This window comes from Pteropus vampyrus, unplaced genomic scaffold (genome assembly GCF_000151845.1).
Source record: "Pteropus vampyrus isolate Shadow unplaced genomic scaffold, Pvam_2.0 Scaffold196, whole genome shotgun sequence".
Lineage (NCBI taxonomy): Eukaryota > Metazoa > Chordata > Mammalia > Chiroptera > Pteropodidae > Pteropus > Pteropus vampyrus.
The window spans coordinates 311,173-325,587 of record NW_011888977.1 but is presented as its reverse complement, the minus strand read 5'-3'; the positions used below and the strand labels follow the sequence as shown (position 1 = coordinate 325,587).

The window sequence follows — 14,415 nt, the reverse complement described above, 5'->3', positions numbered from 1 at the left end:
TGCTCCACACTGCATGCGCACACGGGGACATGCGCATACATGCACCCTGGACGTGCGAGCCTGCACGCAAACGCGTGCGCACTGCTGCCCCCAACCTGCCCTGATCCGCCTTCCCTGCGTGTGGACACATGCGCACCACTCCTCGCATGAGTGGGTGCCAGCGCCAAGAATTATGCGGGCTCTGGGAGGCGCGGTCCCCTAACTCTCGCGTGTTCACGGTGACTCACCATGCCAGTGGGGGCGCCTCCGCGACAGTTCGTGAAAATGCTTGAGCGTGCATCTCCTCGCGCCCGGCCTCCCGCGGGCTTCTTCAACTCAGACCCAGAACTGCACTCTCCGCTCCCAGTCCCTCTCCCTCCGCCTTTACCCTGTGATCCCGTGATCTCCAGGTCCTGCCCGATGCCTGTCTAGCAGCCCAAAATTAAGTCCCAACTTACCCAAATGCCCATGCTTCAGCTTCCCCATCCGTAGAACAGGGCTCTTGATTAGAACTGTTTCCTCGCTAAGTGCTAGTTTCCCCAGTATTCAGTGGAAGCTAATTGTTTTTCCAAGGCAACGCTAGGCTCTGAAATTAATCTCTAACAAGAGTTAAGACTCCCTGGATTTCCTAATTCACCTTCACTGTTATGTCCACTCTCCAATCCACTCCTCCCTCTGGGGCTAGACTTGCTGAGGGCCCTTGAAGCTCTCTTGAAATTTCTGAGCCAGGTTTTCTTTCGGTTGTGGTTACTTAGCCTCTTTTTGGGTGCATTAGACCACTCAGTTTCACTGCCCTTAAGATTCCCAGGATTCTGAACCCTGTACTCTGAGGTTTGTAGACCTGGCTTAGCACAACATAGGGTGCAGATTGTGGTGATGGTGGTAGAAACGGTAACTTTTGTCAGAATATAACATTATCTTACACTGACATTTTTGCACACTATAGATCCCACTCCATTCCCCAAGATTTGATCAGAGATGCCACCCTCACACTCCAGTGACTGATCACTGCAGTTTCCCTGGTGGGTTTCTCTCCCCTGCCCCTACACAGATTCCAAGACCCAAGTCAGTGCAGTGTTAATACAATGTTAAGGCCAGATTCTCCTACCTCTCTGTTTTTGCCATGCTTCTGTCCTTTCTGTTTAAGACACTATTCTTGGCCATTTCCACTTGTAATATTCTACCCTGTCAATCAGAGGCCTAACTGATATTAAAACAGAACTGGGATGATGGAGAAGAGCCAGGAAATGGCGGGCAGGACAGAGTTTGGTTAAGAAAATGGTTCAGCAATCAGACAACTGTGGGTGGATTCTCTACTTAGTAGCATAGTGTCTATTTTCAGATTTCTTAACCTGTCTGTTAAATGGGGAGGACAACAGGATCTCCCTCACAGGGATGCTGTGAGGGTTGCATAGGAGAAAATTTAGCACAGATCTCTGCACAGAGTAAACTGGTGGGAGTAGTAACCATGTCAGCTGGATGACAAATGGCTTTCAATTAATAATCTTTTTGCATTTTCTCTCCTTAGCTACTGTGACTTATGGCTTTCCATGTAGAAACCTAGTTTTCTGCTAGTGTAGAAAATCCATGTAATTTTGGAATTCAAAGTACAGTGTTAAACCTAAAATACTATGGGGAAAATCTGGAATAGTTGAAGCTGATGGGAGTCACAGAGGCCAAAGTGCTGAAGGTGTACATTAAAGAACATCAAAAAGACAAAACCTTCAAAAAAGCGATCATCAGAGGCCTCATCCCCTGCCTCTTCTTTGGTATCCAAAGCTTTGGGTTTTGGGTGGACAAGAGAGGATATTGGAGAAGACAGTGTGACAGTGGGCAGGTGAAAACCCATAAAATCTTTGAAAAGACCTGGAAATGACAGCTCAGCTCAAAACAACATCAACACTAAGAGAAATCACTGATTTGTGTACCAGACAAGAGATGGCCCAGCCCTTGGAACTTGGGCCCTATGAGCTTCACTCTGGCATCTCTGGCAGTCATTCTCTTCCATGTTTTCCTTGAGACCAGGGACTGAACCTCAAGTTTGTCATTTCAGAAAGGCTGGCTTAACCCTACAAAAAGCTGAGAGTTTCTGCTGCTGGCACCAGGGTCCCAGAAATGGACCGTGTTTGGCTGGCTTAGGTCATGTGCTCATCTCTGATGCAATCAGGGAGGTAGAGGAAGAAACGCAAGGATCAGAGGTAGTGGTTTTGGGCAAAGACAAGAGATGTCCACCATAGTGCCCAAAAGAGCCAACTAGAAAAAATGAGTCAGTGTCTACTATTGAGCTAGAAGTCAAGCAAGGAATCATAGGGCAAGTGGATGATGGTGCAGTGGCTACTAAGACTGACCTTCCTATTGGATGAGGTTCTGTTCTAAAATGGGGATTAGGAGCAGGAATGTTATTCTGTGCAGACAAGTAACTGAGTTGGATGGGAAACTCTGGTTGGAGTACTTCTCAGGAACTCCAGCAGAACGGATGCTATTCAGGACTGTCAGGGTTGTGCTGGATATGGGAAGCTCAGTTAAATCTCAGAGCTGATAGCTGACCCAAAACTCCTTTGGGTAAATAAGGGCCACGTGGACAAGGCTGTTCCCTGCAAAGTCCTGCGACCACTCATTTCTTTGGTCTTCAGCCCCTCTTTATTTTTCTTCTTCATCTTTAGGACCCCAGATCATTCTGGGCAGGGAGAGATAAGCCAGTTGTAGAAGCCAGAGGTGGCGTTGACTGTGTGGAGCTGGGAGGTGGGCAGGAAGAAGATCTAGGCTTGGGACTGCAGCAGGACCAGGTGATGGAGAAGGTCAATTTGAGTGCCCACTTCATGGACCTCTTCTCCTCTCTGACTATATTCACTCCCTCTCATCCCAACTCTCATCTAGAGAGTCTGATTCATATAGTATCTATTCACTGATGGCTCCCAAGTTTTTCCTCCAACTCGAACCTTTTCTACTCTGTACTCCAGACATGAATACCCAACTCAATATCTCCACTTAGATGTCTAATAGGTTTTGAAAACTTGACATATCCAAAAGCAAGATCATGATCGTCCCCCAAAACTTGCATCTCTGCAAGATGCAATGACAGTTCTATTTTTCCAGGAATTGAGTTAGAAAACTAGATGTCACCCTTGACCCCTTTTTTTAATCTCTCGTCAGGAAATTGTAAATTTTTCCCTCACAGTATATACAGATTACCATGCCCAACTTCTACTACCTTGACTCAAGTCACCTTCTCTGGCCTGCCTTATTGCAGTAGCCTCCTATCTGGTGTCCATTCCTGCTGCATTCTAGGTTTGATCCTCCGTAAAATATGCCGGATAATGTCCCTCCTTTGCTTAGAACCCTTCAGTGGCTTCCCGTCTCTCTTGGAACGAAAACCCAAGTTCTCACAATGACTTGCAAGCTCTGTGTGATCTCGTCGCCTCCCCTCCCTCTCTGACCTCCTCTTCTATCACTCTCCGCTCCTTCGCTCCGCTCCGCTCCACACAAGTCGCCTCTTTCTGCTTCCGAAACATCGAAGCATGTTGCTCTTGGGAATTTCGCAGCCGTTGCTCTTCCCTTTGCCCAAACACTTTCCCCTAGATATCCCATTGGCTCACTTCCTCACCTTCTTTAGGCTTTTGCTCAAATGTCACCTCATTAGTGAGTTTTCCCTTGACCATTCTATTCAAGGTTGCAACCCCCATTCCCAAGACCCTTTCCAGCTTTCCTTTTCTCAGTAACACCAGCTTCTGACATGCCATGTACTTTACTTGTCAGGTCCCCACAGCACTTGGAATGCTACCGGTAACATGGAAGGTGTTGGTAACAGTTGAGCTGAACGAACGAATGAACGAACGAATGAAGCAGACTAGGGCATGGGGAGCTCGGCCTCTGTTCCCTACTCACTTCCATGGAGAGGTCGCAGAGCGGCAGCATAACCGGCTGCCCTGTTGCAGGGAGAGCAGCAAAGGGCCAGAGCTGTGCTGCTGGCAAAATCGCCAGGCCGAATCTCGGGGGCGGGGCCGGCAGGGCGGGGCGGGGCGGGGCGGGGCCGGGCGCCTGCGCCATAAAGACGGCTGCCCGGAGGCTTGGGCTTGACGCGCGCCGCCCGCCCTCCTTCCTCCTCGGCTCACGTCCCATCCTGTGCACCCTGCTGCTCTCGCCATGGCTGCGCTCACCAAGAATCCACAATTCCAGAAGCTGCAGGAATGGCACCGCGAGCATGGCTCTGACCTCAACTTGCGCCGCCTTTTCGAAGCAGACAAGGAACGTTTTAATCGCTTCAGGTGCGCTCGGGGCCAGAGGCGGGCGGTACGTGCGGGACGGGATTAGGGTGCGCGAACCCGCAGCACATCCGCTCAGGGTGTGCAGGACGAGAGCCGGGGCGCAGGCCGACAGTCTCCGGGGAACCCCAGCCACGGATCGAGGTCCAGGCCGCACTTTGTCCTTGACGTCTCCTTGAAGCGGGTTCCCGGGTCTCGTCGGAGGTCCTGGGGCCGGGGCTGCTTAGTCATGAGAAGTGGGCCCCTCCGCGGCTTCCCCTCACGAGGACGTTTCCCTCACCCTCCTCCCGCCCCCACCGTCCAGCTCTCACGGTTTGAGAAGGGACTCTTTCCGCTCTTGTACGGAGGGACCCTCACTGACGTAGCAGGCGGAGAAGAATTGCCTCCTTCCATCCGCTCTCCGCCGAGAATGGGATTGGGACTGCTTGCGGGGTGCGGTCAGGGTGGGGGCAGGCCTAGGGGATTTGCAGGGAGCCTGCTGGAAAGGTGGAGATATGGGGGCATGATTTCTGCTGAAGAGGCTAGGACTGGAGACCTGTGAAGGACCAGGAAATGGAAAGGAATCTGCTGGAGGAAGTTTGGGGGGGAGGGGCAAGAATAGGGTTGAGCATGTTTTGGGGGCACTGATGCAGGTAAATTGGGGAGGGGAGGTCTGTGGCTCCAGACTGGAAGTCCCCGGTGGTCAGCCTGTCATCTGGGTCCTTCCACAGAGTGGAAGCTCTGGAAGGGGGTGGTCACTCCCTGGGCTGGGCAGGGGCAGTGCATCCAGCTCTCTGTCTTCCCATCCCCCAGCTCAGTTTTAGCGGAAGAATGGCTCCTCATCCAAGGTCTGCATCTCAGTTCACAGGGTGGCCCTTTTCACTGTGTTGTTGCTGCTGCGTTAGCCTGGTGGACAGGCAGGTGACAGACACGACCACTGTGCTTGGCAGCTGAGGCCTGTTTCGGTGGAGGCACAAGGATGATGTTCTTTCTAGAAGCAGTTCTGGTCAGGGAGCAGGCTGGGGGAACCTGGGGTCTGGTCAACGGCTTCTGTCATCTTTCTGCAGCTTGACACTCAACACCAACCATGGGCGTATTCTGGTGGATTACTCCAAGAACCTTGTGACAGAGGGTGTGATGCAGATGTTGGTGGACCTGGTAATATTCTGCTGTGGGAGACTTGACCTGTGACCCACAGTGTGGTGGGCAAGCTGGGTTCCTGGGAGCCCCCATGTCCTTGAGCATCTTTACTTCCTTCTCTCAGTGGACCTCAGTGACTGCCTGTGTGCCAGTGCAGGGCTTTGAACTCCTGGCACTGGCTCAGGTTCTGAGCAGACCCTTCCCAGGCAGTGGAGGAGGGTGTCAGGCTGTAGCCATTTTCAGCCCCCTGTGGGCTGCACCAAGCCTTGCAGTTGGGAACTTGGTGTCTTCGTGGCCAATGTGGTGGAACCAGGCCTCGGTTTCTTCTCTTCCTAGGCCAAGTCCAGGGGTGTGGAGGCTGCACGGGAACGCATGTTCAATGGTGAGAAGATCAACTTCACCGAGGTGAGCAGACTCTGTGGATTCTCTGGGGCCTCTTCCTTCCCTTTAGAGTTCATCTGACCGTTAGCCTCATCATGTCTTCACCCCTCCTCTTAGGCAATACTTTTGCTTCACTAAAGGCCTGAAGGCTTATTTCCTCCAGTAGGTTGCAGGGCCTTAGAGTATGTCTTCCCTAAGTCTGGCATTCTGGATCTGGTGAGCATGGAATGGCTCCGGGTGTCTCAAGCCTACGAGGAGAGGGCTTCTTAAGGCATGCTTGGATAACTTAATTCTGATTTAGCTTTTCTACAAGTTTTATTAGTGAAAAGAAGGATCTTATGGCAAAAGATCAGCCTCCTCAATGTAGGAGTCATTAAAAAGCAGTAGTAAGGCTAGGACTTGGAGGCCCTTTTCCTGAATTGCTATGGAATATTAAGTCTGGAGGCATAATAATCATTGAGCGCTGAGAGGTGCATCCAGGTGTTATTCTCATTTTATACATGAGGAACCTGAGGCTCAGAAGTCAAGACACATCCAAGATGCCATATCTGTAAAGGGAGAGCCAGAATTCAAACGCAACCTGTCTTGCACTGCTGGGCTAGGCTGAGGGAGGATACACTCAAAGAGGGCTTCCTGGACTGTGGGACAGGAGTGGGGTCGTGCAGGCTTGCACGAAGCCCTCTACCTGAGTGAGCCTCTCCCTGGGTTGGAGTCCCAAGACCATCCCTTTCCTGCTCACCTGGCATCTTTAGACCTGTTTCCCTCAAAGATTCCTCTGCTGGCTTTAGCTTGATGGGACTGTTGCTCTCAGATGACGAGGCCAGCTGCCTGGCACCTATCACGGACTTAGGGTCCAGTTTTCTTCTGGCAGTTGATGTGATGGGGCTGCTTGGTGAGGGAAACTTGAGTTGCCTGCTTTTCTCCACGTCCGAGGTGCTGGGGGCACTTTTCAAAAGATGCCAGCAAACGCCATGTACTCTCATCAGGAACATGAGACTACTTTAGGCTTAATGAGCCCTGGTCCTTTGAAGCCATTTATCTCTGACCTGTGTTGTCACCACTCTCTACCTTTGCTCACTGTTTCTCTTTCCCTGGTTTAAAACCTGAACACCTGTGAGCCCTTGGGGCCTATCCTAAGCTTAGTCCGCCCTTCCTGCCCTTGCAGCCATCTGCAGCACTTAAGGGAGCAGCACATGGGCCTGGGGTAGCCCCTACTTCCATAAGCACATAGTGGGTTCTCAGTATGAGACCATGGTACTGACAGAGATCTCAGGGCCTGCATGTCCAGCGGATAAGGGATCGAGCTGACTCTTAGGGCTACACTGTACTATGCCCAGCCAGGAGTGTGGCTGGCCTGGGGTGGGGATCTTCTCACTCTGACTCTTGTCCCCAGGATCGGGCAGTGCTGCATGTTGCCCTGCGGAACAGGTCAAAAACACCCATTCTGGTGGATGGCAAAGATGTGATGCCAGAGGTCAGTAGGGTCCTGGAGAAGATGAAGTCTTTCTGCCAGGTAAGCAGCTACTGGGCTGAACTTGCCTTTAGCCATATATATGCATGTATTTGGGGTCTCGGGGGCCCTGATGGGTCACCCTTCCACTCGCCTTGGAGAGGGCTCAAGCCCTCACTGCAACCTAAGGTGGGGGCGGTTTGTGTGATTACCGGCCCTTGGGGGCTGTGCTAAGGCATGAATTTCCCTGACCCTGTTCTGAGGGAACCCACAACCAGCAGTGTGGAGCAGCCTCCCTCCTGAACTCCTATGGACTCCTATGGGCTTATGGTGTCAGTCTGGCCAATGGCCAAGATCTGAAAAGGAAAGTGAGGCCCCTGAGGGATGGGACAGTGGGGGACACTTGCTTTTACTAATCTCTTTAGTCATATGCCCTTATCGCCTAGTCTAGAACTAGATAAAATACATGTTTCAAAATTTCCTTCGCCACGCCCCCAAACCACTCCAGAGGCTTCCTGTGCATGTACTAACATACACATACATCTCTTGTCTCCTCTTTGAAAGACACACATGCCTGCACGTACACACACATGTGGGTTCATTTTTTACCTATTCTTTAGCTTATTTGTAATTATAAATATGGAAGAGATGTGTCTGTGTAGGCGTCAGTGCGCACAGCGTTTCCCGTGTGGGGTGCAGGGGTTTAGCCTCAGACCAGCTGGAGGTTCTCCCACGTCAGCCGCCGTTGCCTCAGTGTCTCATCCCGGGGGTGATTCTGCAATGGGCAGCATATGGCATCAAGCCTAGAGTGCTCTGGGAATGATCATCCACGCTTTGGTCGGCTTGTCCCTGAGAGCAGTGGCCCCCATGCATGACTGGTCAAAGTCTGGTTGCTTTGGCTAAGAGCCATTTTCAGACCTGAAATGGCAGGAGGTGCTCCGCTCTGCCCTGGCAGCCAAGTGAGTGGGACTTCCTGAGGTGAGGGAGGCTTGGGATCCTGCTGGGATTTTGGATTCTGGATGTTCCTTAACAGTGGTTGGTACCTTGGTGTGAGGAAGGGCATTTCCAGCCACTTGCTGTGAGTGGCAGAGCGGACATGCCTCAGAAGCCTGGGGCTCTGTTCGATCAACCCTGTGTGCTCGGTGTGCCGTGTGGAGAGGGTGCCCCTGCCTTCCCAGGAGCTGTCTCCAGAAGGCCCTCCCTTACAGCTGGCCATTGCAATGCCTGACTCAGACTGAGGGAGAATTTATAGTTTAAAAAGTTGCTGAATGGCAGGAGTTCCATGGTGGAGAGGCCTCCCCATGGCCATGCTCTTAGAAATTCAGCATGATGGGGTGAGGATGCCACCACCTTAGTTGTGGTGATGGAAACTGAAAACGGCCTGAGCTTATTTATCAGAAGGGACTAATCAGTAAAATCGGTGTATTGTTGTATACTACAGTCCTGAGCACCGTTAGGGGTTAGGGAGCAACGATCATATTGACCTGCCATGCTGTTCAGGGTACACTCGGAAGTTCAGAAAAGGTTACAGAGTCAGCGTGCGTCGTAAAACACCATCTGGTCAAATAAAGAGTGCGTGTTATATTAAAGATATACACATTTTCGCCTCCGAGATGTTTTATTATAATAAAACTTTAATGGTGAGATCGAGGGTTGAGAAGATGGGCAACTTATTTCCTTTCTGTATTGATGGAGAATTTCCCATAAGTTAATTACTTTATTATTTAAAACAAAAATAAAAGTTGCCAAGTCTTCAAATTACTCAAAAACTTAGCAACTGAAAACGATGACCAACATCTCTGTGGATCAGGAATTTGAAGGGTCCGTGCTGGCTGGTTCTGTCTCAGGTCTCATAAGGGTGTAGTCAAGATGTTGGCCCAAGGTTACACTCATTTGGAGGCTCACTGGGAGCTGTGGGACCTGCTTCCAAGTGGCTCACTAGTAATTAGCGCTGGCTTTTGGGAGCCTTTGGTTCCTACTGGGTGGACTTTCCCACAGGCTGAGTGTCCTCATGACAAAGCAGCTGATTTTCCTCAGTGAATGATCGAAGACAGAAAGACAAAGTGTCTCAAGGTCTTTTATGAGCCAGCATCACAAATTATACTCTGATTTCTGTAACACCCTATTGGTTTTACGGGTAAGCTCTGATTAGAGTGGGAGGGGACTACCTAAGGACGTGAATGCAATGCCAGGAGGTGAGGATCATTGGGAACGATCTTGGAAATTTGCTACCATAGTCTGCCCTCTGCCTCCCAGTGATTCATCATGTTCCTTCCATGTGTAAAATACCCCACTCACCTCCTAAGGGGATATCCCATCACAGTGTCATTTAGAAGTCTGGAACCTCATCATCTAAATTAGGTACAGGTAGAGTCGTACCTGCATTTCCTTTAATACAACTCAAACACAGTTCCTTTTAATCTGAAACATGAATTAAAGAGACAAGTTATTTACCCTTCACACACCCAACATACAGTGGTGAGACAGGCAAAGGATAACTGATAGGGGATAATTCCTTTTCAAAGGGGAGGGGGAATGGGAGGCACACAGGAGCAGTTGGTCCAAAGCAATTCTGAAATCCAGCAGGACACATGTCAGTTGCTTGGTTAGCTAGCACTCAAGGCCTGGGAATCATTCCTCAGGACTTTTGGCTCTGCCTTCATTCATCCTTTTTTCATGAAAAGTACCCTTGTTCGTAACCACAGTGTTTTCTCAGCCCGCTACTGCCTGGAGAAACGTGGATATCTAAAGGCTTCTTCCCCTTTGTGCCATCGCTGTTCCTTTAGTCCAAGCTGCTGGTGCTTTCGACAGTGCAGTTTTCTTAACTTCGTGGGCTTCCTAGGAAGCTTATTGGGAGATTTCACTCCATTAGACAGAAGTCATGCCCACAAATTCTTCAGACTTTCACGAATTCTCTCCTTAAGATTCTTTTAGCTTTTGCCCGCAGATTTTCATTTTTTGTTATGGCAATGCCCTGCTTTGATAGAGATTTCTGGTACCAAGATCTGCATTCGTCATTTATCATTAGATAACAAATTATACCCAAATTTGGCTTAAAACGGCAGTAAACATTTACCATCTCACATAGTTTCTAAGGAGTGGTTTAATGGGTCAGTCATGGTTTGGGGGTTTCTCTTGAGGTTTTATTCATGATGTTGGGCAGGGCTGCACTTATCTGAAGGTTTGACTGGTTCTGGAGGATCTTCCAAGGTGATTCCCACTCATGGATGGTGAATTGGTACCGGCTGTTGGAAGAAGGCCTCAGTTCCTCACCACGTGGGCCTCATGTGACTGTTTGTGTGTCCTCACGACATAGTAGGTGGCTCCCGCAAAAGCGAGTGATAGAAGAGAGCAAAGCAGAAGCTGCCAGGTCTTTGTGACCCAGCTTCTGAAGTCATGCTCCGTCACGTTCACGGTATCCTGATGGGTGCACGGGTCAGCCCTGTTCAGCGTGAGGAACCAAAGCCGGGTGTGATTGCCAGGAAGCAACAATCACTGGGGTCCGTGTGGAGGTTGGCTGCATGTCTGATATTCCTGTTTCCAGCATAGACCAACAGTAGTTGGAATTTCACATCTCTTGGTCTCTGATGTATTAGGTTCTGCTGAGAGTTTTCCTTCTTTTGTAAATTCCAACAATGTTTCTATGAGGTAGGGATGTCACCCCACTTTGCTAATGAGGAAATAGTTGAGGGCTAGTGTGGCATGTACGACAGGATCTGCCACCTGTCGACGCGCCACTCGGTAGGCCCCTGCAAGGGCCTGAAAGTTGGGACTGAGACGCAAGGGTGCAGGAGAAATGCTATTTTGAGCAGCAGCTTACCCTCAGGGGGCTGGGCTGATCATGTCTTCTGCTTTCTACCAGCGTGTCCGAAGCGGTGACTGGAAGGGGTACTCGGGCAAGCCCATCACAGATGTCGTCAACATCGGCATCGGCGGCTCTGACCTGGTGAGGAGAGGACGGCCTTGGGATGGAGTGAGGGGTCCCGTCCAGGGCCTTAGTTTCTCCAGCGCTAGGACCTGGCCGTCCCCACCTCTCGTGGGCCTTGGAATCTTGTCTTCTGATGCCACGTCTCTTCATAGGGACCCCTCATGGTGACTGAAGCCCTTAAGCCGTACTCTTCAGGAGGTCCCCGCGTCTGGTTTGTCTCCAACATTGATGGGACCCACATTGCCAAAACCCTGGCCAGCCTGAACCCCGAGTCCTCCCTGTTCATCATCGCCTCTAAGGTACGGGCCTCGGACCCAGCCTGGCTCCCCAGCCCTGTGTGTATTGGGGTAGGGGTTTTGCGGGGCAGGTAAATGCTTCCCTGGGTGTGCAGCCCTCCTCATCACTTCTGAGTGACCTATGCTTTGCGGATTGGATCAGCACAGCTGCTGTGAGACTGTTCCTTGTCTGGGGACAAACACTGTTTACCTAATGAAAGCCCGGACTGTTTGAACCTCGGTCAGTTTGAACCTCGGTCTTCAGACCACACTCAGTCATTTTGATTGATCCATGCTCAGCCCAGGACTGTTCTCGTACTTCTTAGAGATCTGTCCTTAGTATCTGCTCCTTTCTGATTCCAGAGCTCTGTTCAGATAATATGAGGGTTTTGTTTATTGCTATTTATGCTCTATTTACTCATGTTAATGCACATCAAATAGTAATAATTGTGACTGAATCCTGAGGTGCAGCCTCTCTCCTGAAAGATACTCTGGCCTTTGACATATGGTGGGGATGGGGGGTGCATGGGGTGTGTGTGGCTCTCAGTAGGGTTATCCTCCATCTGGTTCTGAAGTCTGGCATCATAGGATGACGCAGCTACTTCCAGGCTCCTTCCTGCCCCAGACACAGCCCCTTATTGTGGCTTTGTGGACATGTGAGTGGAGGTTATGTGAAGTAACTGTCACTGAGCCACATGTACTGCTCCTTATGACAACTGGATACCCACATGGCCTCTGCTGCTAAACCCTGGCCTGAGGCCTCACGGACTGTGAGCTGGGGACTGGTTGACTGCTCTTTTCTCTGCAGACCTTCACTACCCAGGAGACCATCACAAATGCAGAGACAGCAAAGGAGTGGCTTCTCCTGGCATCCAGAAACGTGAGTGCTGGGTGGGCTTTGGGCAGGATGTGGGCCAGGAAGCACAGGGTGGGCCCTGGAATCTTACCCACCTACCTAAGTAGCCAAGCCTGGCCCTGTGGCCCTGTTTCTATATCAGGCAGCAGCCTCTCTGGTGCCTGGCTTTGCTGGTTACTTGGCTTTGCCAGCCCCAGACACACCAAACGTGGCAGAACCTCCTTGAACTGGCTGAGGGCCCTGACCACACCTTTATAAAAAAGGCCAATCCTGGCCTTGTATGCTGGTGAGGTAGGATGGGCTGGCTGGTCTCTGGCCCCATTGTCCTCTCTACCTTGATGTGGGGCTCCTCCAGCAGCCTCAGAACCAAGGACTGGGAACAGTTGGTCTCATCCAGGACCTTGGTTTCTCTACAGGTGGGAGGGTCACTGCCCTTGGGTGGCCCCCCAGGATGAGCTTGGTATAACTTGGCTCTGTCTCTTGTAGCCTGCCGCAGTTGCGAAGCACTTCGTTGCCCTGTCTACCAACACGGTAAGCACCCACGTGGGTCCCCAGACCATCTCCCAGGCCTCATGAGGTCATAGCCTTTCAGAATGTATGTGAGAAGATGTGGTTCACAGGTTACGGGGTCTTCACTTGGCTGAAGGGATAGGAGGGTTGGTTGCCCATGAGGGATGTGAGCTGCATACCCTCCTCGTCTTCTCTGCATTCTCCCATCGAATCTGCGGCTTCCGGGAGGAGCCTGCAGTGAGTGAAATCATGTCAGTCCCTTCCATCTCCCAGCCCTGAACACCCAACACACAGGACCTCCCTTGGCCTCTGCCACCCTGCCACCGGCTTCTCCCCAAGTGAGATTTGCTGACCAGGGGTGGGGCTGCATCCCATTTCTCACATAAGGATGTTGGCTCCAACGAAGGGATATGACTTTTGCCCAGTGATTGCTGGGATTAGAATTCGGGTCATCTGCCTAGCCTGAGGTTGTGCAAGGTACGGTCGGAGTGGGGGATGGGCAGCAGGGCTGGGTGGAGCTCTGATTCAGGAGTGTCAGCCATGGCAAACCTTGTGAGCACTTGCCGTGTGGTAGGCTTTGTGCTGGGCTGTGTCAGGTCTTCCTGACTGCTCCCTCCCACCCCTTCCACCACTTCCCTCCTCCAGTGCAGACCTGCCCATCCTGGGAGATGGCAGGGGTAGGGGGACATCGTAAGGCTGGCTAACCACAGTACCACTGTCTGGCCCTTGCAGGCAGAGCTCAGACTGATTAGTAGGGTTTCTTTCCTGTGGGGACAAGGTAAGGGGTTGCTGACCTTGTTTGCCTGGGGGACTGGAACACCTGAGCAATAGGATCGGTCATCCCCTGAAGGCTTCCTAAGGTGAAGCCATTCCAGATTTTGGAATGGCTGGCAGGTGTCCTGGCTGTGTGGTGCCTGACTTGAGAAGTGGCCCCTGCCTAGGCTTGGGTTCCAGCGCTAGATTCAGTTTCCCAGATATCCTGGGGAATTGGTCTATGGTACCCTGACAGGCCCAGAAGGTGGGCCTTGCCAGAGGAAATAGCCCCAATGAGACCAGGCTCACTGTGTGAGCCATCCTCGCCCTGGGTGGGCCAGGTCCTCACCTTGGGTGTGCAGCCCCTTCAGCAGAAAGGCTTTGCAGGTGCCAGGCCACTGCTGTGCTAGATGTGAGCTGGCTTGGTGTCTGACTCTGAGGGTGGACAGCTCTTGGTCCCTGCCTCGGGCTCATAGGCTGGTCTAGCCCTGCCACATCTGGGGCCCTGCGGAAGGTAGGGGTGCTCCCACAGCTCAGACGGCATGACTTCTTGCACCCTGGAGCTCCTGTTCCCGTCCAGCTAATACATACTTTCTTCTTTCCCTCTCCCTTTGCCTTTTCTAGAGCAAAGTGAAGGACTTTGGAATTGACCCTCAAAACATGTTCGAATTCTGGGATGTAAGTAAAGGCACTTCCTTGTGTGGGGTGAATTATGTGTCCTTTGCTAAGTCATGACTGTTGAGCCACAGGTGAGGGGCTATGAGGGCAGGTCAATGTTTATTGAGCACCTGCTACATGCCTGGCTTTGAGAAAAGCTGAGAGGCCCTCAGAGAGGCTTGTGGGGCAAGAGCAGCTCAGTTGAGATAAGGGCTCCACTTCCACTGAGGGCAGGCCAAGCTTGC

General features: G+C 51.4%; 1 protein-coding gene across 1 annotated transcript in view; it reads left to right on the top strand.

Annotated features, from left to right (window-relative positions):
* The first annotated feature begins 4,039 nt into the window (after nt 1-4,039).
* Nucleotides 4,040-14,415, top strand: part of GPI (glucose-6-phosphate isomerase) — a 21,592-nt gene continuing 11,216 nt past the window's right edge. Inside the window, exons 1-9 of the mRNA XM_011371840.2 lie at nt 4,040-4,244; nt 5,288-5,378; nt 5,697-5,765; nt 7,135-7,254; nt 11,054-11,137; nt 11,272-11,418; nt 12,203-12,274; nt 12,737-12,781; nt 14,138-14,191. Coding sequence (XP_011370142.1) covers nt 4,123-4,244; nt 5,288-5,378; nt 5,697-5,765; nt 7,135-7,254; nt 11,054-11,137; nt 11,272-11,418; nt 12,203-12,274; nt 12,737-12,781; nt 14,138-14,191 — 804 coding nt within the window. The 5' untranslated portion in view covers nt 4,040-4,122. The remainder of the gene's footprint in view (nt 4,245-5,287; nt 5,379-5,696; nt 5,766-7,134; nt 7,255-11,053; nt 11,138-11,271; nt 11,419-12,202; nt 12,275-12,736; nt 12,782-14,137; nt 14,192-14,415) is intronic.